General features: G+C 41.5%; 1 protein-coding gene across 12 annotated transcripts in view; it reads left to right on the forward strand.

Annotated features, from left to right (window-relative positions):
* The first annotated feature begins 103 nt into the window (after positions 1 to 103).
* MEIS2 (Meis homeobox 2) overlaps positions 104 to 25,560 on the forward strand; it is a 173,466-nt gene continuing 148,009 nt past the window's right edge. For 5 of the 12 annotated variants that reach the window (XM_038136813.1, XM_038136815.1, XM_038136817.1 and 2 more), the window contains exons 1-8: positions 104 to 161; positions 1,203 to 1,497; positions 2,486 to 2,718; positions 4,346 to 4,487; positions 5,009 to 5,059; positions 5,838 to 5,888; positions 6,805 to 6,954; positions 17,114 to 17,228. In XM_038136813.1, the coding sequence (XP_037992741.1) occupies positions 1,486 to 1,497; positions 2,486 to 2,718; positions 4,346 to 4,487; positions 5,009 to 5,059; positions 5,838 to 5,888; positions 6,805 to 6,954; positions 17,114 to 17,228 (754 nt within the window). In that variant the 5' untranslated portion in view covers positions 104 to 161; positions 1,203 to 1,485. Of the gene's footprint in view, positions 162 to 1,202; positions 1,498 to 1,932; positions 1,972 to 2,485; positions 2,719 to 4,345; positions 4,488 to 4,522; positions 4,738 to 5,008; positions 5,060 to 5,837; positions 5,889 to 6,804; positions 6,955 to 17,113; positions 17,229 to 25,560 lie in introns of those variants that run through there. The other 7 variants (XM_038136814.1, XM_038136821.1, XM_038136824.1 and 4 more) reach the window with 4 other exon arrangements.

Raw genomic sequence — 25,560 nt, forward strand, 5'->3', positions numbered from 1 at the left:
GGGCGCAGCCGCTCCGCGCGGCCCCCCCGCGCGCTCTAGCTCCCGCTGCCCCCGCGCTCGCGCACCGCGCGCGGCGGCGGCCGGAGCCGGCGACCCGCGCGAGCGAGCGAGCGAGCGGCCCCGCGCGCCGCCGGCCGCCCGACGCCGCGGGCGATCGGAAGGTATTTTGTCGCTCAAATAATCTAGCGCGAGCCGACCCGGGGCCGGGCTTCTAGCGCACTTTTCTTCTCGCTCTCTGCAGTTTTCCCCTGCCTCTCCCCCCTCTCGCACACACGCACTCTCCCTGTCCTTCCTCCCCTGCCTCCCTCCCTCGCTCCCTCCCTCGCTCCCTCCCTCCCTCCTCCCTCCCTCGCTCCCTCCCTCCCTCCCTCTCGCTCGCACGCTCGCTCGCTCCTTCCTACACGCCGTGCTTCGCTCGGGGCAGGGGCTGCTGCGCGGCTCCCCCCGCGCGGCGCCGCGGCCGCCCCGCCGCCGCGCTGCGCATCCCCGGCGCTCCGCCGGCTGGGGCGCCCCGCCGCCCCGCGCCCGCGCCCGCCGCCGCGCCCCGCCGCTCCCCGCCGCCGCCGCTCCCCGCCGCCGCTCCCCGCCGCCGCCGCCGCCGCGCTGCAGGACTGGCTATGGCCACCACTACTTCCGGGTTCCGTCACTTCATTCTCCCGCCGATCAGCGCCGCAAAACTGAGCCTCTTCTATAAGGCAGCCGGCAGCCAACCTGCCAACACTTACTGACACTCACTCATCCCAGGGAGTGAGGGAGAGAGGGAGACAAAATACCTGCCGGGAGGAAAAAAAAAAAAAAAAAAAAAGGAGAGAGGGGGAAGTCCGGGCTTTGCAAACTATTCAATTTTTCTTCGCATCTTTCCCCACCCCCCTTTACAAGTACTTTGAAAAAAACAAAACAAAACCAAAACCAACAACCCTATAAGCGATCCTAAAAGGCAAAACCCGAGCACGGAGTTACTGGAAGAAGAAACCGGGGTTAAAAAGATTCCTCCTCTCTTCTTCATCATCATCAACCATCATTCATTCACTACCTTGACATTCCCTGGCTTTGATTGACAGCTGGAGTGGCAAAAAGCCATGAGACACGACAGTTTGGTTACATGTGGGTTGCTGACGGGCCGATCGTAACCTTCAGTTTGGGGGCTTGACAATTTTTTTTTTTTTTTTTTTTTTTTTTTTTTTTTTTTTTTTTTTGCGTAGAGAAAGAAAAAGGAAAAAGAGAGACAGAAAAAGGAAAGAGAAAGAGACAGAAAAAAAGAAGAAAACACAGAAACTCATCGTGGTTCTTGACTGTTTTTTATATATCGTTGTTGTTATTGTTGTTGTTATTACTATTATTTACCCATATTGGAGGATAGGAGAAGTCTATAAGTGGGTTGCAAAAAAAAAAAAAAAGGAATCTTCTTCACTCTAAATCACTTTCTTTGCTGGACTGGGATATTAAATATACGACACATCCAGGAGTTTATTGGAGCGCAGACTGATGGCGCAAAGGGTAGGTTTAAATCTCCAACACTTACCTATATATAAATCCTCTCTTAAGAGGGGCCTGTCCGATTTGCTCTCCTCTGTTGCTGATGATGATGGCGGCCACTATTAAAAAATAGCAGCAAAAATTATTCGCTGGCTTTTTGTGTGTGTGCATGAGTGTCTCTGTGTGTGTCTCTCTCTGCAATTGTTCCACGCTTTTTTCCTCTCTAGCTTTTTCCCCAGCAGCGCGAATTCCCTGCTCTCTGCCTGCTCAGTAGCACGGTTTCACAGGGGAAAGCCTGCTGCTGCTGCTGCTGCTGCCGCCGCTACTGCTGCTGCCTAGCAAAGACTAAGAAATACATATGTGTGTCTGTGTATATACGAATGTATATATATGTATACACATATAGCTGCTTCTTTTTTTTTTTTTTTTTCTTTTTTTTTTTTTGTCTCTGGCTGTGACAAGGACAAGGGGAATTGCCACTAAATAATGTTTCTGGTAACTTTCAGATTATTTCCCCCTTTATCTACCTCCCTCCTCCCGATACACCCTACCTTTCCTCTCTCCTTTCTAGTGTTGATTTATTTATCTAGTTGGTTTTGATTCTGCTTGTTTATTTTTTTTCGTCTTTTCTAATGCAGAGTAACTCTAGTTTCTCTCCTCCGTTTCCTTCCTTTTCATCCCTGTTTCCTTGTTAGGGTTTCTCCTGCCTGTGTTGAAGAGGACCATCTTCCCCCACATACTCAGACAGGCAAACACACTTTCCCCTTTTACCTCTTCTCGCACCCCCACTCCTCCTTCAGCCCCTCCAGCCCCTGCTCCCGGTCCCAGTTGATTTAATTTTGAGCATTTCTCTCTCTGTTGTGGCTGTTCTTGTTTTGTTTTGCTCTGTTTGTGTCTGTCCGGGTGCTTTACTCTCTTCTGACTTTTGTTGTTGTTGTTTGTTTTTTTATTCCCCCCTCTCTTCTCCTCTTTCTTTTTCTTTCTTCTCTCCCGGCCCGCTTTTTGACAGTACGATGAGCTGCCCCACTACGGCGGGATGGACGGAGTAGGGGTGCCGGCGTCCATGTACGGGGACCCCCACGCCCCCCGGCCGATCCCCCCGGTGCACCACCTCAACCATGGGCCGCCGCTCCACGCCGGACAGCACTACGGCGCCCACGCCCCGCACCCCAATGTCATGCCGGCCAGCATGGGCTCCGCTGTCAACGACGCTCTGAAGCGGGACAAGGATGCGATCTACGGGTAGGTGCCGCCGGGCCGCCCGGCGCCGGGGCCCGGCTCCGCAGCGCTGGTGCCCGCGGAGCGGCCGGGGCAGGAGCAGGAGCGGGCGGGCAGCGGGAGCTCCCGCGGGGCCGCGGCGGCAGCGGCCAGCCGGGCCCCGGAGCGGAGTGGGGCGGGGGAGCCCGGAGAGTCCGGAGGGAAGACGGCGACAGGGCAGCCCCCAGCAGCCCGCTCAGGAGGGAGACGCGCGCGGTGGCACTGCCGTGGCCCGCGATCTCGGGACGAGGGCGATTCCGGGACGAGGGCCATCCCAGCCTGACTCGGCTGAGGTGCCAGCACCCATGGGAAATGGGTGCTGGAAAACAGACATCTTGGGGACAGAGGCTGGTTGGAGAGAGATAGTGCCGCCTTGTCCTTCAATTTTTCTTTTTTTAAAATTTATTTGTTTTTTTCCTCTTTTGTCTTTTTTTTTTTTTTTTTTTTTGGGGGGGGGGGGATTTCTTTTCTTACCCGTGGGGTTTTTTTAAATTTCTTGGAAAGGCCCCACTTAGGAGTTAGAGACTCTCATTGCTCTGGATTTTAGTTGGAGAAGTGTTGTTCTGGTGTTCTCTGTGCCATAATACCACTCTTCCAACTTTGTAAATAAAGAGCTATTCACATCGCGGAAGGTAGTAAGAATAAAAGGGATTCACTTCTTGCAAACAGCTCTTCCCAGAGACAGAAGACATAAATATATTGGGGCAATTAGCTGAATTTTCTATTTAAGAAAGAAAGAACATGAGGAAAAAGAAAACCCATACCCAGCAAAACTCAAGCCTGCACCAGGGCTTTGCTTGGAGGGAATGACACCGATTCCCTTCAGTGCCTTTTGGAAAAAATACTAACTGATCCTAAAAGGAGAGCTAGTAACATCTATGACAGAGTGTGGGGCCTTGATCAGACACCAAAGGGGAAAAGAAACAAATGCATGCTTACTACTTAGCACGCAGATAATTTTTTTTTTTCTGACTACACCAACTATGGGAAAATATTTCGCGAAGTGCTCCCTTCCTCCACCCCCTCCCCAGCTCACTTATCTGGACAGATGGTATTTTACTTGGGTGTGCTTCCTAAGCCAGGAAACTTCACCACATTTTTGTTACCAGGCCCCTTGAAAAATAAAATTACGTATTAAGTAGTTTGCAGTTTGCCTAGCTGTACTCTCGTTTTAGGTCATAGCTGGAGGGTAGGGATGGGATCTTCCAGGTTTTGCGGTATTTTAAGCTGTGGCAAAAGTGTAACATTCTCAGTTGGGCTGCTGCTGAGCACGTTCGGTGCCTTGTGCGGTTAGAGAGGTCACTTTTGTCCTCGTCGGAGAGGACTGCACGGGGAATGTGGTTCGGGCATTGCAATTTCAAAATTAAAAAAAAAAAAAAAAAGCCCAAACAAACAAAACAACAACAGCCAGCTCACCACCAAAACCAGTATTTTTATTTCCAAGTCTGGTTCTCCACTGATGCCTGGGGCATTAGTGCGATACTGCAGAGTGTGGCTGTGTCCGTGTCTGTGTGTCCGTGCATTAAAGAAAAAAAATATACTTGTTGATTACAGCTCTTCTTTCCCCCTCTCCCCCACCCCTCCCCTCTCTTTGTGTGCCACCGCCCGGTAGGCACCCGTTGTTCCCCCTCTTAGCTCTGGTCTTTGAGAAGTGCGAGCTGGCGACCTGCACGCCCCGGGAGCCCGGCGTGGCCGGCGGGGACGTCTGCTCCTCCGACTCCTTCAACGAGGACATCGCCGTCTTCGCTAAACAGGTCCGGCACCTCTCCCCCCGCCCCCGACCCTCACCAGCGCCTCACCCGCCGCCTCCTCAGCGCCTCGACCCACACGGCCGGGTGCTGGCAGGGGCAGCCTCCCTTTCCTCCCGGCGCCCCCTCTCCGGCGGGGCGGGGGTGCGCCCTGGTGGCCCGGCTGGCCCTGACCTCCCCCCCCCGCCGGCAGCCCCTCCACGCTGCCGGGCTGGGACTCCCGGGCCTTGCCCTCCTGCATTAGTGACAGGGAAAGGTAGCTGTGGCCGAGTTTTGGAGGCAGAGGGAGCGGGAGGGGAAGCAGGCAGGGGACCCACAGGAGAAGGCTCCCGTGGGAGCGGCGGCCGGCTCATTGCCGGACCGGCAGGAGAGGAGAGGGCTCCTCTCCACAGCTCGGTGACCCAGGGCGTTCAGCCGGATTTTGGTACCGGCCGGTTTTGTCAAAGGCATTTTCCCCTTTCGGGGGATCCGGTTACGGGGGCAAGGATAGCAGCTGTAGTTCACGCCGCTTTTCCTTCTTCTTGCAGGTCCGCGCCGAAAAACCACTTTTTTCTTCAAATCCAGAGTTGGACAATTTGGTAAGGCCTGCTACCTCTTCCACCGCACTCCCCTCTCGCCCTTCCCAACCCCTCCGCCCGCTGCCGGCAGGCGCCCTCCTCCGCCCCGGGACCGGGCCGAGCGGGGCGGTGGGGCAGCGGCTCCGGGCCGGGCACCGGGCTGAACCGGCACGGGAGCGGGGCGCCGGCCGGTCGGCAAGTTGCCGTCAAGGGGCTTCAAAGAGCTTTATTCTTAGAGCCAGTCAGAGCAAAGTCTCAAGCCCCAATGCATTGCAAAGCTGAGTTTGAAAGCCACGGGAAGCTAAAAGTGAAGGAAGTAACTGCTTAAGAAGAGAGAGCTGGAGATTTCTAATGTAATTCTTTTGCTAATGTGAACGATTTCAATATTCAAAGTGCCTAAATCCGCTTGTAAAGAAGATGCCAAACTATTCAAACACACATTCACCCCCCTTTCTCCTGCGGGCGGGGGTGGGGGTGGGAGCGTGTGTTTGACTTCTCTGCGAACCCTCAGGGATGAGGGCCGGGGTGCTGATAGGGGAACGAGGAGAGGAAGAGGTTTTCTCCAAGATCGCGGTAATAAAGCGCTAATCACCGCTCCTGGGATAAATATGATAAAAATCAAGTGTTTAGGTTAAAGTTGATCAAAATTGTTAAAGCGTGACCAATGAGCTAAAATCCTGTATAATGACCGCACGCCCTGACAATCTCCTTCTCCCCCTTTCCCACTCGGGCTCGCGGCTCTGCCCGGCCCCCGTGCTCCTGTTTCCCACGTAACCCCTTGCTCAAAACTTTCTTGCAGATGATCCAAGCAATACAAGTACTAAGGTTTCATCTTTTGGAATTAGAAAAGGTAAGAGCCACGGAGGTGGGCGGGGGGCACGCCATTCCCTGCCCCCTCTCCCCTCGCCCTCTGTCCCCCCCCCCTCCCGCCCCTCAGCTCCCTTCCTCCCGACTGTTTGGGCTGACTTGTAAACACGGCTAGAGAAGATAGGGGTAATGCATTGTGACACTGTAACCTGTGCCATCAGAGCATGTGACACCCGACAGACATGCCCAGACCGTTTTTTTTCCCTTTTTGTGTGTGTGTGTGTGTAATTTCAATATTTACTAATATTAAATATTAAACCCCTTTCATCCTTCTTACCCCTTTTCTCAGTAGAAGCTCTTTTTGCCACTGAGAAATATTATGTTTAACAAAAAGAAATGAAACCACTCGTTCTCCTCTCCGGCTCTGGCAGGCACATTAACCCCAAGCAAGGACTAAATGTTTGGAAGAGGCAGGGGCCCCTGCAAGGCGTGGGCAGGGGCTGTGCCCTGGGACAAGAATGGCTCTTCCCATAACCTCAGCAAGTAGCTTCATTTTACTGCTCCCGGCCATTTAGACCTTTTTTTAGCCCCGGTTTAAACTGAACCCGTCCCGAGTGACTAGTTGTACCTGTCTGGGTTGTGTATGCTCGGGAGATACCACCTGGGTCCAGCTCCCAGTGTTCTGATGTTATCACCAAATCCGATTTTCTTCAGCACTGAAGTCCGAGCCCACTATCTCTCTTTCTCTCTAACTTGTTGCTGCAGCAAGTCTCTAGAGAATAATATGTGCTGCAACAATTTCTCTATTGTTTCCTTGCCTTCAACTATTGTCCCCCTTAATTAGAGTTACTTGTGGAGTAGATCAGAGGGTTGAACTTGTTACCAAAAAAAAAAAAAAAAAGCTCTGAAACACGATATTTAGCCATTATTGATTCTATTATTCTTGTTATGCTTTTCAGGTTCATGAATTGTGTGATAATTTCTGCCATCGGTACATTAGTTGTTTGAAAGGAAAAATGCCAATAGACCTCGTTATTGATGAAAGGGATGGCAGCTCCAAATCAGACCATGAAGAACTCTCAGGATCTTCCACAAATTTAGCTGATCATGTAAGTCCTTCTGTTTTCTTTATGACACGTTTTAAGTTTTTAACCTGCTTAGAGGACCTGTTCCGGATTTCCTTGCTTTGCTGCCGTTGTCTATTAGTATTATTACTACCTTAACCTCCTGCAAGCTTGAATCCCATCTTCAAACTTTCTTCGCTTTGCAAAGTTGTAGAAATGCAAAAGGCTCCTTTGGTTTTCATCTGTAAAGCAGTGAGTTTGCAATGGTTTGTAAAGTTTCCTTGTCTGGGCGGCTTGGAGAGCTAGCAAACTGTCGGTTTGAAGTGGGGATCAGTGCTTTCTCCTGTTCTTTGCCAACTTTGTAATCAATGCATCAATGTAAGGAAACACAGACAAGAAAGTTAGGAAGAAAGTTTGCTGATTTGCTCCCCCCTCCTCTCTCGTGGGGATGACAAGTGATGAGAATTATTGGCAATACTACACTACATTAAAAAAAGGGGTTAGCACATTAGAGTTTCCAATGCTTTTGCTTTATAGCAACTTATTGTCAGAATATGGACTTATTGCCAAACGCCTGAAGCATCTTCATAATAAAAGACAGTAACCTTGATGAAGCAATTATTAACAATGTATTACAGAAAGTTGGAGAGAATGATGATTGAGTAACCGTAGGTTAGCGGTTGATTTTAACACTTTAGGAGTTGGTGAATTAGTGTAATGTGTGTAGTACTGAATATTGGTGTGCATGAAAAGGAGAGTGCCTTTGTTTTTCCGGGTTTTGGAGTGGCTCCTCTGATCCTTCAGAAGATATAGATGCAGAGAGACTTTGGGATGTGGAGGGAAAGATTGCAGCTGGTACAGCAGAAAAGGAAAGGAATAGCTCTGGTTAAAAAGGGTGGGTGTGAATTCCACTTTATTTATAGGAACGCATCCCTGGGGGGCAAAGGGGTTTATACAGTATTAGATTCAATTGAACTAATAATCTAAATGATAGAGTCTAATATTTTAGCGGTTGAAATATTAATTTAACACCCGGTGAGAAGTTAACCATGCTTTCTGCACAGGCGCCTGCCTTTATTTCCCAGTGTGTTAAGAAGAGTAGCTGGAAGCCCAGGGAGAATGAGCTTTCTAGGAGCTTTTGTTTCCTTTGAAAACATGTTGTTTTTGTGTGTATTTAGTAATTACATTAGACCTGGACTGAAGCTGAATTGGGAAATAAAATAATAATAAATTCTTCTGAATGTCCCCCTTCTGGCGTGCCTTAGTTACGGGAAATATTTTTGGACCCAAGCCTTAGCTTTCATTTTCTCATTTGTATTCAGTAAACATTGCATGACAAGGTTTGTGCTATGTTTTACATTTAAAATCTATTATTTTGAGAGAAAAAAAAGTATGCAGATCTTCCTTAAAGTTTCTCTGCTTATCAGCTAACTCACACGTAGGTAATAAACTCCATGAGGCATGACACAATTTCAAAAATATTTGTTTCATGGCATTTTACAATCTTAAATTCGTGGGCATAAGTATTCTGGGAGAGTACTAGAAAAGAGATTGGAATGAGTGGCAACCTGAAAGATAGTGAGTCACTGAGTAAAATTTAGAGAAATAAAAAAAAAAAAACAAAAACATGTTTCTCCAGTACAGTTTCTTTACAAGAGTGTGTTTCAAGTGGAAGTGTAGAAATGGAGCATGCTTATGTTTATATTGAAGAGATTAGATAAACTAGCCTGTTTAGGGTTCTGGCAGATGGCAAATGCTCAAGCCAATTTGCAGTGCTCCATTATAATATTTAAATTCACACACAATGATAGGACAGGAGTGGAGTGGGTTAGCATTTTGATAATTTGGTTACTATTATCTTCCCTAAGAAGAATCTCCTCTTGCTTCTGTGGCCCCAAAAACAAACTCAAATAAATATGACAACCCATTTGTCTTGCACCCGTTAGGGTTTACCACTTCATTGGGTATTATAATTTAAAGCCTTTTACTTCCTGGAGATTTGAGCTATAACATTTTTACTTTAGCCCCCTGCTATTTGTTTTGAAAGGAAGCAATAATTTGTGCAACCAGAACACCAACTGGGAAATGAAGAGTTGTATCACATAGTTACATTTTATTCATGCGTTTTGGGAAATGTGTCTCCTTATTGGATTTTTTTTTTTTTTTTTGTATATTAGCTTGTTTTCCTGACAAAACTTTAACACCTTTTTATAGCTTAGTCAAACTACCATGTTTTATATTTGCATTGTACAATGTTCCAGCAGAAAGAAATGCATCTTTATTCACAGGACAGGAAAAGCTTTAAAAAAATAGCTAATATAAACACACAAGTCTATTAAAAAATGAACTATAATTTCTGAGCATCTACCTGAAAATGTAATGTAGCAGTTCAAGCATGCAAATTTGTCCAATTTGGCTCTCCAGGTTTATTTTTTTTTCATTTGCCTTGATATGCATATTTAATATATAGCCTTAGGCTAGATCTCATTTGGTGAAAGTTGGTGTAGGGGTGATGATGAGCCACTTCAGAAGGACAGAGACAGCATGTTGTTTCCTCTGTTTTATGTATTGCCCCACTATTCTGATCTGCGGGTCTTCCCCTCATGGTTTTATTTGCACATGAAATACTTAGGAGCATTTCAACTGATTGGCTATGAATAATGATAGCTCAAAAGAAGTGTAGGTTAATTTGTCGTGTGCCAAGGTTTCTCTTGTGGAGATGACAGTTTGTGACAGCTGTTTGACACCCCAAAAATCCACACCCCTCTATTGTTACTAAGTGGTGTAAAGCTACCTTGTGTGTGTTTAATGTGAACGTGAAGGGTGGTAGTAGTGGCAGAGCTGAATTAGGAACTAAGGCAGCTCTCAGCTCTATTGTTTTTCTAGACCTTAAAACTAGGATGAAGGAAAGTAACTGAAAGTATTGTAGGATTAGCCAATATTTACCATAACACTTTAAATGGGGTACTCAAATATTGCATGTGTCCCCTTTCGAAGTCTATTGCTCTGCTCTTTATATAACTTAATTGGAAACCAAACCCAAAAAAATTACAAAGGAATGAACTCTTCAGAGATACACCTGTGCTGAAAAAAAGGAGACAGCTGAAAGTTGTTGTGCTGTACATGTTTGGTAATAAATGTTTTTATTGAATTTTATTTTAGTACACTATTAACTGTTATGTAATATAGTTAGTATAGAGGGTCCAGGGACTTGGTAGATCAAATAGTATAGCACTGGCCACAAGAAGCTGAAACTTTTGTTATTATTCTGCTGTGTTTAGTAAATATAACAGCCCATAATTAGTGTTTGAATTTTTAACACCCTCGTTTTTTTTTATTGCTCTGAGGTATTAGCTGTAGATGGGAAGAAGGTAATTACAGCTATGCCCTGGCTGAACCAGATTAGTTAGGGGGAAAAAAAGATAAGAAAAGAGGGGAAAAAAGCCTTTGCAGCTGCAGTTCAAGTTCGGTTTCCCAGTGCAGACAATTTATTATTGTTCAACTAAACATACCAGGCCCTATCCTGAATTCTGTGTTCAGCCTAATATGTCTGAGATTGTTTGCAGATTTTTTTTTTTTTTCATATTTCAAGCTATTCAAATTTGAAAAACATGATGCTCATAAAATTTGGAGATTTTTAAACTTTTTTTTAACATATTATATATACTTATACTTTAATTAAACTTTTGTAGTTGCCTCACCTGGTGTCATACAATTCTTTCTTCAGTACAAACCTGTTTTGAAGCCTAGTAATTCTCCCATAGAAATTTATGGCTCTCCTTCCACTGGCTTTTGTGGAATTAGTCGTTTTGATATTTGTTCATATGTTTTTGTAGCTCAGATGTAATAATATACAGATCATAATTCCTAAAATATCATTCAACCAGACAGAAATATACATAGATGTCTTTTATAGAAAAAGACACCTGACAGGTTAGAAATCCAACATCTTAGCCGTAGAAGAGAAAGATTAGTCTGAATATTAAAACTTTCAGCTCTCACATGAGGAGATATTTTATTTTGTACTTTTGGATTTCCAGAAAACTCAACATTTCTTTAGTATTTCTCCTCAAAGAATGGTCTCTGCAAATTCCAGACATTTTGCAGATTAGAAAAAATAAAAATAGTGTAGTATATACCTGTTCCAGAAATATAATTAAATCTTCAGGTAAGATTTCACTGAGTAATGAAGAAATAATTGGGGGCCTGATGCTATATTCTGCAGGTATGCCACACTTTTGTGGACTTCAGTGGGAGTTTCGAGAAACACCAGATTAGACCCCAAAGGTGCCCTTTCTGTCTGTAGTATGTCAGCAGAAAAACCAAGTAGCTAACTGCAACAATAATAAGGCCAACTTAGAATGTGCCTTAAGACTTAGGACATTGCTGTAGGCCCTCTCTTTCTTTTTTTTTGTAGTGCCTTCTGAAGGGCCAAAGAGCATCAGGGACTGTCCAAGGCTGTAGTTAGTGTTGTGTATTCCTGCTTTTTGGTGGGCCAAGGTACACTTCCGTCAACAGCTGAAGTCTCAAATTTAAATGTTTTAACTCTAAACTCTGTTCTCTCAAACTGAACCAATAATGTTTTTCAGTACCTATTTGATAACTGTGATCCCTTTTGGTTTGAGTTGTCTATCAGTCTAGATGAAGTGTAGCCACACAGAATGACATAGAAGGACAATTTAAAATCCCAACACCCTCCTGATTTTTCAAGTCTCAGTTCCTTGGTGACAGGTGGATTACATGTCTGATTTCAATCTTAATTAGAAAATACAAAACACGCAGCTTTTCAGAATGCTGCCATGTTCTAGGAGACTCAAAAATTGTTCCTGATGCTTTCTTCAAATGCAAAATCAAGGGATAAGAATTACAACTTGTACATATATACAAAATATCTGATAGATTGCTGGGCCTTATTTTTTGTTTCAATTGTGTAACTCTAGTACAAAAAAAGTCATCATCTTAAGTATGCATCTTTTGGAAAATAAACCTGAGTGATACCAGGAGTAGTCTTTTTTAGAAAACATACATATTATGTCAAATTAGAGTTTTTAATGTCTTTTTGTCTTATTGAAAGTTCCTTTAAATAGTAAGTTTATTATTAAATGCACTCAACATGATCTCTAAGACACCATCCTGGACTTTACACACACCACACATAGACACAGATACACACACAGAAACCCATGTGCATGCGTGCGATAGATTTCCGTGTCCTGCGTAGTCTGTAATAGTTTCATACATGGCTGTACCTAGATATAGATCTTTGGGATATCAGTCATATCAGTCGTTCCCCTGTGTTTACATATGTTACTTGTAAGAACAATGTGAGCAGGATTTGGGTTGTGTTTGGGGGGGATAATGCCATCTGTATCAAGTAGTTCAGTTCAGTTTTGTAAAACTGAAAAATAACTGAAACTGTATAGCTGAAAAAAAATCCTGAAAAACTGATAAAATTAATTTTGACTCCAGCCATGTTTGGAAACAATAAGCTTTATAGCCATTGTAGTTTCTTTTGTAAAAACAAGCTGTGTTTTGTTTGCTCTTTTAAGATTAATGATTTTTTCAATTTCATCTGATAAAATTATGGTGGGGCCTGATCCTGTCAGACTTGTAAACTTGAAACTTCAGTTAAAATATGTGAGTCAAATCCTGCTTAGCTCACTCACATGGGTATCAGCTGGCCTGATTGATTTTACTTCCCAGTTATAAATATGAAGCAGATTCCTTATGGTTAATTGAGTCTTTAATATCACCATAAAAAGCAATATGAGATCAGAATCAACCCTAGCAGGACTACATACACTCACAAAAAGCTAGCCAGACTTTGCCCAGCAGATATTTTGGATATACAAAGTAAGAATTGCAATTTGTCAGAAGCTTATCCTATATCAAATTTCTCTGTTACAAAATCTCTGTTCAAGAAATCCTGTAGTAGTTAAAAACTCTTATGGTTTCCAGCAGATTTTCAGCATCAACAAAAGAGAAATGTGTCAGATTGGCTTTTTATGCCTTTTGTCCTTTCTGTTGCTCTTTTCTAGATTTAGCAAAATTCAATGGTGGTGCTAAATCTATTTTTTTTTTTTTTTTTTTTTTTTTTTTTACTTTCAAGGGAAAAACACTGGTAAAATTGTGTTTTCTAGGGAAGGCCATGTGTGTAAATGAGAAACAGTGGATAGCAGTGGAGTGATCTCCTGTGGCCCTGCTAGTACAAGCTTTCCCCATATTGTCTCCTGCTTTTATATTAATTACAACTTGCATTATCAGCTGTGAGTCTGTAGCCCAGCAAATAGAAAATACTGCCCCTGGAGACATAGCTTCTTGTATCTATTTTCCATCTCCTTCTATTGTGCTCTACTCAGTATTCACTGCTTTTCTCCTAGTAACACTGCTCTTTAACACAATTAGGTAAGAGCAAGAGGAGTGCCATATTTGGCTCCCAATTATTAGAACTACTGGGAATAGATACATGTGCGCTGTTCACTTTCTATGGTATCTGGCATTAGTTTAGGTCATACATGTGTGAAATTTTTACAGTGTGCACGTGTACACAAAATAGACAATTCTGTTTTGGCAGCTATCATCCACACTCTTCAATGTGTTTCTGCAAAGTGTATTACTAAACTTGCAAGAAGAAACGAGAAGTCATGCTAGCAGTTTGTGTAATTTATCTAAAGCTATATGTTTGGTTTCTTTGTTTCCTTATTTAAAATTTTTTTTCAGTGTGATAACTCAATACAAATTTTATTGAAACTAACAGAAAAATTGCAACTAGTATTAGTGGGCTTTAGACTAGGATCTCTTCAGGTGGTTCAACAATACCGATGAAGTTTTCCAGTGAAGCACACTTTAAAGGTGCCATTTGGTCTTTTTTTTTTTTTTTTTTGGGGGGGGGGGGGAAGATGCGCATAAAATGAATACTTATGATAGTCATTGGCCAAGAATATTTTTTGAGGGATGTGAGGTTGGAAATTGTCTAGGGGAGAAAAAGATCAATTCACTGACTTGTACAATGATCTTAGTCCAAATCAAAAGAATGCTGCCTTTTTATGAGTCTGTAAACTCCACCCCTAAAATTGTCATTTTTTATAATATTAAAGTCTAGCTATTTCTCTCCCTTTCAAATTCCTTCAATATTCTACTGTTGCATTTAGTAAATGACTTATCTTATATTTTCTGTCCTCCAACAAAACTCTGCCAAATAGCTTCCTCAAGAATAATGTGTCACAAGAAATACATGGAATTCTCAATCAATACAGTGTGTATTTCTCAAACCAGATCTACAAACTGAGGTCAAGAACAACTCAGCCTGGTTGAGACAGCAAGTGTTTTCAGCTGTGGGAAGTCTCATTCAGTGATCCTTTCTGAATTTTACAGCTTTGAAACAGGAAGACTGGTCTAGATTTTGAAATATTGTATGATAGGTTTTGGATGACATTCACCTTAAAACATAGCTGAGCAGTTACCAGTTAATTATTGTAACTTTCATACATGTGATAAGGAGCTCCAAAAGCAGCCAGCACAAGAGAGCCTGCAGTACACAAAATTAGCATAACTCACCGTGTTGCGTGAGAAGTTTAGCCTAGGTGAACATGTTGCAATTAATATGTTTTCTAAAAGAAGGTTCCAGCACGATATTGTTGGAGGGCTAAACTCATGCTATGCTATTGTTTCTTTTCTTTTTCATGTATTTCTTCTAGCTCTTTATCTGATTACCATCCGGCAAACAGCTGACGCTAAGAGGCTGCAGAGGGCTGAAGAGCTCCTGTCTGCTGTTTGCCTTCAGCTTGAAGCTATTTGAGTGGCTTCCTAAGTCAGAGATAAAAAGAGAAGCTCATAGGCACAACTGTGTTTTAATCCAGGCTGTAAAGAAACTTGCACAGTTTTTGCCTTTTATTTCCATCTGAACTTTTTGCTAACCTTATTTTCAAGTTTTTTGTTCTTTTTAATACCACCTGGCTGCTTCAGCTTTCAAGATTTCTCATCTTTCTTTTTGTGTTTCTCTCTACCTGACTCTGAAAAAAATGATGGTAAAATGTGGCGGGTTTATTTGTTTTTCTTGTTTTGTTTTGCTGTTTGTTTTTTTTTTTTTTTTTTTTTAATGAAACTGTGGGGAATAACAGTATTAATTAGAGAAGATTAACACAGTAACCTCAATGAATATAATATACTACTGTTTGGTTGCAGTTTTTTTTTCTGTTGTAGTTCTGTGTGAAGAAAAGTAGATCAGTCTTCCAGGTTTTGGAGGGGCTAGTGATTTTGTGCTGTAAGTCTCTTGTGCTGACAGGTTAGGCAAATTTCAGATCCTGACCTGTCTTCTGATTTCACTCGTGTCTTCCTGTCATGGAACAACATACGTGGGTGTATGTGTGTGTCTGTCCTTGTGAGGTGAAGGGGATTTGGATCCTTCTTACCCTTTGGTCACCTGAGACTTTACTGGGAACCTTTTGAAGTCATGGGCTCTTTCCTTTGTCTCTGCTCCAATCCAGGTCAGGCCCGTCAGATTTATGTTGCTGGGTATTGTAGCAAGCCGTTACTTGGCAGTTCTATCCTGTGTTGCTATACAGCATGTGGTACTAATCAGAGCTAGAAGATTACTTTGAGATGTTTCAATATAGATTTTGGGACTTGGTCCCAATCACACTTACACTGTATTTTACAATGGGTAAATCAGTTGATTATGTTGAACTTACTCCTATTACACATTGATGTAGATGAGGTCAAAATCAGTCCTGCTCAAAGAATTTATCCAACTTGTCACTTGCTGCTTTCAGCTTCTCCTCATGCTTTAATAGTCTAGTGTTATTTCACAATGTAGCTATAAATCACAATCAAACCTAAGCAACCTAAGAAGCAATTTTTTTTTTTTTGAGGGGAGATTTGTTGTTTTGTTGTTGGATTATTATACATTGTTCGATTTAAGTTGTCGCATGCAGGTGACAAGTAATGCAGGTCCAACCCCTACCCTGATCTGTTTCATGTGTTCTTGCTCTCCTTTTCTGCCAGAGGAAATTCCATCTCTTGCCTGCCTTCATGTGGTGCTGATAAAGCTCTTCCTGTACAGTAGAATTCCTGTTTTCCTTTAAGCAACAGCAGGGTATTGGGAATGATCAGGAAAGGGGAGGAGGACAGGAGGAGAATACACTCAACAAAGTAGCACTAAACTGTAACATTAAGTTTTCCTCACTTATCCTTTTAAAAAGCAGCCCCTCTCTCCAGGAAAGCCAATACCCAATAAATTAGAAAGCACACATGAGTTATGCGACTTAAGTACAGTAGTTCAGCTCTTACTTAGCCAAGTTTTGCAAACTTTGTAAGTCTGTCTCATGCATTCCCTTTTGTAGTGCTTTATGCATAGTAATGCAGAAGGAATTACATGAAAATCACTACACATGTTATTTCATATAATCACCTGGTGGATGTTCTTGACAATTCTTGTAAGTGAACTGTTAGAGTGATAAATCTTAGAAAAGTCTCTTGAAATGTGTCATATCAAGGTGGTAGCTGGGGGTGAGGAAGCATCTTTCCTGGTATATAAAGTCTTTCAAAGAAAACCTCCTTTTTCCTCTCACAGCTTTGACTTTGTTGGAAGTTTTTCCAGCATTTAAACGGGTGACAGAGAGCTTAGGGAGTGAGGACACACTCCTCTCCCATGAGTGTTCTCCTGTACTTCTTGAAAAAGTTTCCCTCCTCTTCCCCCCTCATTGCTGTAACCAGTCTGTAAAAACAAAGTGTGAGGAGATAGCTTGCATGCCAACTATCCTGATCCTAATGAGAACACCTACTACCATAAACTATGTAGGTAGATACCCTTCCCTCCTCTGCCTCCCCTCCCCCCCCTCCCGCTACCCGGTAGAGCTCCTTAAGAAACTAAACTTACGGTTTTTTTGTCTGTCCTGAAATATTGTTTTCCAGTACTATTCAAACAATTAAATCCAGAAAACTCAGTGGAAAGTTTAAAAAAGAAAAAAAAAAATCTGTCCTGTGTTTTAACAAGTAAATCTTTGAAATCTTTGTATCTCCTCTGCTTGCCTTTGCTGAAGAATTATTGCACTGTGCAAACAGTATAGGTGTTTGGCACATTTCACAAATGCTAATGTGTATACTTTCCTCCCCTTCCTCCCCTCTTCTCTTGGTTTGCTTTCTGTTCTTCATTTGCTATTGGAATGGGAACCGTGGAAAAAATTCCTTGGCACTCTGACACCAGAATCCTTCATCTTGGAGAGACCACGATGATGCAACCTCAACGCACTCGGCAGGCACACCAGGGCCCTCCAGCGGGGGCCACGCTTCCCAGAGTGGAGACAACAGCAGCGAGCAAGGTAAAAGGTCAAACTTTTTCCCTCCACAAAGTAGGCATGACTAAAATAACTCCAGCTTTTTTCATTATATCAGTACATCTGCCTTAGAGTAAACATGGAGTGGCAGACTTGCAGTATAATCAGCTGTAAGTTAGGGAGACGGTATTTCCTTTTCCTAACCCACTTAGCTGCATTTTATTATTATTTCAAAGAGAAATATCTAATCTTCAAACAAGCTTTGTAATAACAATTGATTAGTTCTGCCAATTCCTTTACAAATTTGGTTATCTACAGTTTATTTTTGTGTGGTGTAAGTAAATATAATGACAGACACACTCTCCAGCTGTGGTGCAGTTGTTTGAGTTGGGTTAAAGAAGGAGAGTTTAACCTGTAGTTTTATATGAGAAAGAGAATTCTATGTGAAGTTATGAAGCTGCTAAATTATATAAAGTAGAAGCAAACCCTGAATTAGACAGAAAAAATGTTTCTTGAAATATTTGCTTGTACACATTTGTTTTTGCTTCTGAAAATCTGATTTCTGAATGGTAGAGATAACACCTGAACTGCAAAACCTCTTTTGTATCTATATACAGTGAAATTTTCTCAAGGTTCAGGAGGTTTGATTATTATTTCAGGGTTTTTTGTTTTATTTGCTACTGCATTGCACCTTATGTGTGGTCATCTGCATCCATGCTGAGTGAGTGTCAAAGGCTGTCATTCTGTTATGATAGTGTTTTACATGTGCTCATTAGAAGAATAACTGACTCCAGAAGGTGTAAGAGTCAAGCCCTCAGTGCTCAACATTGGGTAAAGACGGCCTGCTGTCATTCTTGGATCTTGACTCAAGAGTTGATTTTTTCTTTTTTTCTCCTTTTTTGATTTTTTTTTTTTTAGTCCGGAGTTTAAGGTGGACTCCTTTCTTGTTTTTCTTTGCAAACATAGTAAGCTTCTGCCAGTGAGAGAGACATTACCTCTAAAAGGTCTTACGATATGGTCTCACCATGAGATGTTTCTCCTACATCTGCAGTATTTTGCATATCTTTTTCCCCACGTGCCCAGCAGAGCCAATGGACAGGGCTGATATCCAACTACTCTTGAAGGATCCCAAAACTGGCAAAGGGAGAAGCCTTCAGGGCTAGAGGTGCTTTGACTATTCTCATGCTGCAGACTGCCTCCCTCCATGATATTTGCCATGCTTAGTCAGCAGAAGAGATATGTGATTTCATGTCTCTCACATGGCCCAGTGCTTGGCACAGAGCTAGTTCCCCTCATCTGCCTGATGATCTGGTGCTGTACCCGCTGCAGTTCTAGGAACTTGCAAAGTTTGTTTCTGGTAGAGTAGTTTGGTTTTGTCTTCTATTTGTAAGAATTGTTTATACATTTTTAATCTTACTGCTGATAGAAAGCAGCCATGGCATAGAGTGTGATCCAACTCCAAAATGAGTCACAAGGATTTTTTGCTATGGGATTAAATTGGAACTGTACAAGACCCAGCATGAACCATTACAGCTTCAACAGCTTATAGGGAGAGCTTGACTACTAAACAGCACAATGGTGTTATGTCTATTGGCTGGCCATAGGCCAGGATATTGTTGATCAAATGTTTATGTGGTGTATTGTAGCTAAAGTGCTTGGTGTAGCAGATGATTTGCTTGCTTAAAAACAATTCCTCTGACTGGCTTGCCATCTTCATTCCATCCCTAGGGAGAAAGTTTCCTGACACCTGTATAGCCACTCTGCCCCAGGAACCCCTTAGAAATTAAAAAAGTTCCTTCACTGAGCCATGCTTGATATAAAGAAATTGCTTGTATACATATCCAGGGATCCTGTGCTTCATAGTCTCTGATCCCTTGTTGTGTAACCCTGGGTGCTTGGGAAATATTGCTAAGCATTAGAAAAAGCAGTTGATGGCTACTACACCACTTTCCTTTAGAAACAGGTTTCTGCCAATATATATGATTTCAACAAACCTGTTATTCATTTCTGTGGAAGAGGAACAGCCTCTGAGGGGCCATATTAGTCACTAGTGCTGTCCAGTCCAGCAGGGTAAAACATTGCTAGTATGTTTCCCTTTGTGCTCATCTGGGCCTTTGAAAGGGAAGCTGAAGTCCAGTGGCAAATGACCATTCCATTCAGCTGCTGGCAGCTGAAAGATTATTCTACAGCGCCAGCAGAATTCCCATTGGAGATGGCTCTGGATTGCTCTCACCCTCTCAGTCCTAGAAAAGAGAAAGGAGAGTGGGGTCCGTCTTGAATTTTCCTTAGGCTTTCTTCAGAGGGGCAGAATTTACTTTATAATTCCTGAGCCAGCAGTGAGCTGGTCCCAGACAATGCCAAGAAGGATAGATGCCCTCTTGAGCTATTCCAGTGCAGTTACTCACTTGGGTCAACTTGGTTTCACTGCAGTTTTGCCAAGAGCTTCCACAAACGCTGCTTCAAGTATTCCATTTGCCCCAAAGGATTTCTTGGAAATGGGAGCTCATTAGAGAGTCTTGGGTTACATTAGCAACTTACAGTCTTCTCCACTAATGCCTGGTGGCAGCAGAGATTGATTCATCCTAGAGTCAGTCTCTTCTGGCTTTTGAGAGCTTTTTTTCCAGGAGTCTCCGCTTTTGCCTTGAGTGTATGATGTGCATCCTGTGATATTTTTTAAAAAAATATTACTTTCTTTTATTTTTATTTTATTATATTTTGGGGAGGCAGGAGATGGAAAGGATTGGGTGTTTTTTGCAGATTTTCTCTGCATGAGATAGATACATTTATTGCCTGTAAGAATCCATCCATAATTCTTACAGTTTGAACTGAATAAAAAAGGTGTAGACATTTTGTCTCTTTAAGAGGACAGTCTCTCTGCTACAGTGCATGGCTGCCCTTTGGCATCAAAAGGGTTAATCTAGTCTGTGTTTGGTATTATTAGAAACATGCTGGCACTGGAAGAGTTAAGTAAAGGGCCTTCAGGCAGTAAATGTTGAAAGATTATCCTAATTTTATTAGTGGTGAGTGTCTATGTTGTTCTTAGCATGTCACCTCACTTGTTCAACAGAAAACTAAGCTACACAACATATTGATCATCTGGCAAACCAAAGTAGTAGTGATCTGTAATCCACCAAGCAGTTATTGACTTTATCCCAGTTCAGATCCACAAATGCAAATCAATGCTGTATAATACTATTTCAAAGATTAGTAATTATGTAGTAGGTCTGATCTACTTTCCCCCTGCCCTGGAAAGAGTTAAATGTGTCCAATAATAAAAATAAAACACTCTAAACATCTTACAAAGGAGAAAAAGGAGAAGCTGATTTAATGGTCTAATGAGGCCATCTTCCAGAGACTTGTTTTGTGTAGGGCTTGCTTTGACCTTTCGCTTTGCTCAGGAGCCCAACGCTTCATTTTTCACATTCTTGCAATTACGTTAACGCTTCAAGCATTTCTGACTCCAAGTCAGCTAGCAACACCAGGCATAACTCAACACTGTGAGTTTTTCTCCTCTCTGTAGATTCATTAACAGGTCACCGGGGTCCCAACTGAAATTTAAAACTGACTGGTTCTGTTGGGTTAGCTGAGTTATAGCAAGGGAGATGGCAGGAAAGGGGGTGAGAGAAGGGGAGGGGAAAGAGAAGACCCTGGGGTTTTTGCCAAGGAATATATGTGTAAAAAGTCTAAGTGGAAGATTAAAAGGTATGTGTAGCTTTATCATCCACCCTTTTCTTTGGAGAGGAAAAAACACATCTGAAAGTCTTCTGGGGTATTGTGTTTTCTTTATTCTTTGCGAAACAAAGTGAAAACAGCCACTGCCTTTACATAAAAGGCTAAGTGACTTCTAGAATTTGGCATCAGTTTGTACCACAGTGATGGATATGATGCTTCCAGACTTTAATTCCTATTTAATTCCTTTATGGGATATTGCAAATAATGAATATGGCAGATTATGCATGAAAAATGGGAAATAAATCTCTTTAAGGTTTAAAAACATGTGGTCTACAGGCAAGCACCAGGGAATAATTTTAGTTTCATATTTTATGATACCAGGATTGTATACCTGATCTGTCATATTCATAGTTCACTCACTCAAAGGGCCTGAACCATCCAAGTCAGATGGAGGTTTTCTTCCTTCAGGACCTTTCAGAAAGTTCAGCATCTTTTTAGGATTAGATCTGGGGTGACAAACTTCATCATAAGTAAGAATCCAGAGATTAGAAAATTCTGATAGGTTATACAGCAGTAAAAATATAAATGAGTATCACATCTACTTTGCTTTACACATGTGAGTGAGTAGTTCATTGTTTTGTGGCTTTTTAAGCTTGATTTCTTTTTTAAAGTAACTACTTGTGCTGAATGATCTGCCCCTTTATAAATAATATCTGAGGCTACTCTCTAGAGCAAATCTCAAAGTAGTTTAGAAGCATTTCTGTGCCAGCTTGATGTCTGTCCGTGATAGCTTTCTTTGGCAAAGACTCCATAATCTGGTCCAGGACAAAGTCAACTAAGATATTAACTGAAATGAAGCATCCATCACAGGTTAACTCCCTGGACTGATGCTTGTTGGAAAAATTAAGTAGTATTATTTCTTATTCAGTATATACCATCCTGTAATATAGTATGTAAATCAAATTTGTTTACAAGATTAGGTGACAAAGTCCAAAGGTCTATTTTAATATTAGAAACTCTATTGGCACTACTCAAAGCTTAGAACCAAACTCCAGTAGTTAGAAAAAGGAGAGCGATATGTTGATGTTGGCAACAATTAAATATAATATATCCATGCAAAGTCTTTCAAAGCTAATCCAAAAGCTAATGCTACAACTTCTTTTCCTTAGTTCTGTAAGTATGGTAAGCCTGCTGAAGCTAATATGCATATTCATCATAAAGGTTCAGAACATATTTTTTATTCCTTTGTGTTTTTACCTATAAAGCAATAGGGGATGGTTTTATTGGAAGAGAGCTGCCTTCTGTAAGAAAGGAAATTCCTGAAAGGCAGGCTCAAACATCCAGACTGAAAAATCAAACTTGCTAATAAATAATGCTTCACTGGAGATGCATTATTTCAGAAGGCACAGCTCTCATAAAGGTGAACTGTATGAAGTATGAAAAACTCTTAAAGAACAATGACTTTTTTCAACTGAGGAAGACACAGGAAGCGAGTAGCCCTTATTAATTCATCTTTTTCTTTCAACTTTGAGGGGCCCGTCCTTGTGTTGATATGTATGAGTAATTCCCATTAATGGTGATGGGAGTTACGCATGTGCACTGACAGAAGAATAGACCCCTTAGTGTTCAAAGCGCATGAAATTTACATTTTTTCCATTGCTGTAATTGAGATGTTGACAAATTGGAGAATATTGATGGGCCTTTGTTTTAAGTATTTCTTGCCAAGTTTGCTTTATTTTTTCATGGTTTGAACAATGGTGTGGGTTCAGCAGCAATGAGTAATAAGAGTAGAGTAAAGATAACTTTGATTTCAGTATTTTGATGTGCCAATAAGAAATAAATTCTTAGGCAAATGGAATATGTTGTTTTAATCATTAGCTATGCATGAAAGAAAAATTGATGTTGACATCTTTGCTGTAAAATCGTTGTAATGGGGCCTTCCTTACAATTCATTTTTGTAAAATTCATTTTGTACATTTTGCAGCAATTGAACAATCCCTGCACTGTGAATAGGCAGAATTCCCAGAAATACTGAGACAGTTGGCCCAGTAACTGCTGAGCTCACACTGCACACCACATGCACATTAACCATGATCATGCCAGAACCAGCTTAGCTAAATATAGTCAAATTTTTATATCCTCCCATCCTTTCTTTTATTTCTGTCTATTGCATGAAAAAATAAATGTTTGCTGACTCCAACAATTAAACAATAACCGCAAAAAATACGTGTGTCTCTACCCACTGTTCAATAAGTAGCATTAAAATTTCATAGTGAATTTTCACTTCACTGTACAGTTTTCTAATAATCAGGTGGGTAGCAACTGCAGATTCCTCACCTTTTATTAAATTACAGCTTAGAGTGTGTGTGTGTGTGGTGTTTAAAATACTATACTTGTATTCAAGTTACTCACCTCACTCTTACCTTTTAATCCATGTAGGTTTGTATATTTAGATGTAGATAAAAATCTACATACACATTTACTTCCATATTTGTAGTATGTTTTTGCTGGGGTTTCAAAAGCAGCCTAGTAAAACTCTGTCAATGGAATGTTTTCATAGTGGCAGTAATCTCTTTAAAATAACCCTAAATACAATATGACAGATGCCATCTGGAATAATCTTTTGCTAGTTGCTTTCAACTTTTATTTTTTCCTACAGCTAAGTTCATCTAAAACCGGTCACTTACTGTTACGGTAAACACAGTGAACTCTTTCCTCCACTTTTGTATGTGAATGTTCAGAGAAAAAAAGTACATTATTTTACCTAAGAAATTGCTACTGTGGCGAGGTTTGTCTCTGATTTCGTGTTTCTGGGTATTTTTAAATATATGTATGTGTATATGTGAGTATATATATATATTTATTTCAAAATACAAAGGTAGGATTCCTCCTTAGGCTATTCGCTCCATCTCTGACCCTATTCAGCCTAACCCAATTTGACTCCAAATGCTAGATACATTCCACTCACTAAATTATAATTGTATGTTTGCCACAATATTAATGGCTTCAAAATGCAACACATTCAAATATACAGAATTAGGTGCTTAAATATCTTCCCGTGTTGTTACAGACTAATTTCTTTCTATATATACCAATTTATTTGAAAGATCTAGCGTTGGAATCTCTGGGTTTTTTTCAACATAGTTGTGTAAAGGGATGTCTCCTGATGCCTGTTAGAGTTTAATTTAGAGTAGTAATTAAACTTGAATACTGCCTCATAAACAAAAGATAAACAATAAACCAGCCACGTTCCCTGCTGTTTCATAGCTTTCTTTCCCAGATGTTTTAGCCTGATAATTTTTACATAGTGAACTACCTAACATGGAGTGCTATGGACAGAGGTCAAAGCCTAGTTCTTTGTAATTGTTTTATAAAAACTTTTCATTAATGAAATACTACAGGGTTTCCTTTGTATAGCAGATAAAATTGTCAGATACCGAAGGACATTCATTAATTGACTTTTTAATTCTTTCCCTCTTGTTTATTAAGACAGCTCTTATTTTAAAAAAAGCAACCCATAAGCTTTATTTTAACTGTTGATGATCAAGAAATGTTTCTGTTTCTTAATATGGGGATGCCTGATAGTACATTGGACTACTCTGTGTCATCCTTAAAAAATAAGAATGCCCTTGCAGGAGCTGCTCTCCCCACGTTGATCCTAAGCAACGTCAGAAATGTTCACAGTGGAAGGCTTTTAATTTTTCAAGCTGCTCCTGAGGCTGCCGAAGCCTGTGTGTCCATCTCTGGACCGCTCCTCTGTCAGCCATGATCTTTCTAATTGCCAGGTACTGGTAGGCCGTTCAGCTGCAGGAGCCATGTTATTTTCACTGGGTGGGGTAATTACTGAAAGCTGAGAATAGCTGCACTAAAGACACAGGGATACTTTCATGATCCCATTAGCATAAGAGAGGGTAAATTATTCATGCCAAGTGAGGATTCTATGGGGAAAAGTATAGTTAATGCACATAGTTTTTAAATGTATCCCTTTCTGCTCTGAGACTAAATTCTTGTTGGATTCAGTTCTCAGACATTTACGGGAAAGCTCTAGTGGCATGTTAGACGCAGTTCATCTCTCTCTGTTTGCAGCGCTCTCAATAGAGACCATCTGGCACAGATCCAAAAGGTGATTAAACAAAATGATCAGCTCTTGTTGCTGTGTTACATGTCCAATACTCTGGATTAAAAAACATGACCCACAACAGTCAGCTAACAAAAATTTTTTTTTCCTCTTTTCCGTTCCTCTGTAAGAATTCAGATGGTCCACAAATGTCTATGCCATCTTTGTGTCCTTATGGCCCATAATCATGAACAGGTTGTGCAAATGGCTCTTTCTGTAACACGGTCTGTTCCAGCAGCATAGAAACATCTCATATTAATTGGGTCAGTCTAATGTTCATAATGACATGGGGAAAAATTACCCAAATGTGTTCTTATAGAAAACACTTAAAATGTGCCTTTCTCCGATTAGAAAGTGAAATTTGACATCAAGCTCACGTAGCTGATTTATTTTTTAAGATGGACGGAAAATCAAAGCATGACACTGTCATCTGCTTAAAATAGTTTAAAGCTCCTTCTAACCAAATAAAAAAAAGGCAGGGGGGAGGGGTGAGCTGTGGTTTAACACCACAATCAGGGAATGAATTTACAGTGCTATTCAGAAGAGTACTCCCTTATCATAAACAAGCTGATAATCACACTGAATCTA

This window comes from Motacilla alba, chromosome 5 (assembly GCF_015832195.1).
Source record: "Motacilla alba alba isolate MOTALB_02 chromosome 5, Motacilla_alba_V1.0_pri, whole genome shotgun sequence".
NCBI lineage: Eukaryota > Metazoa > Chordata > Aves > Passeriformes > Motacillidae > Motacilla > Motacilla alba.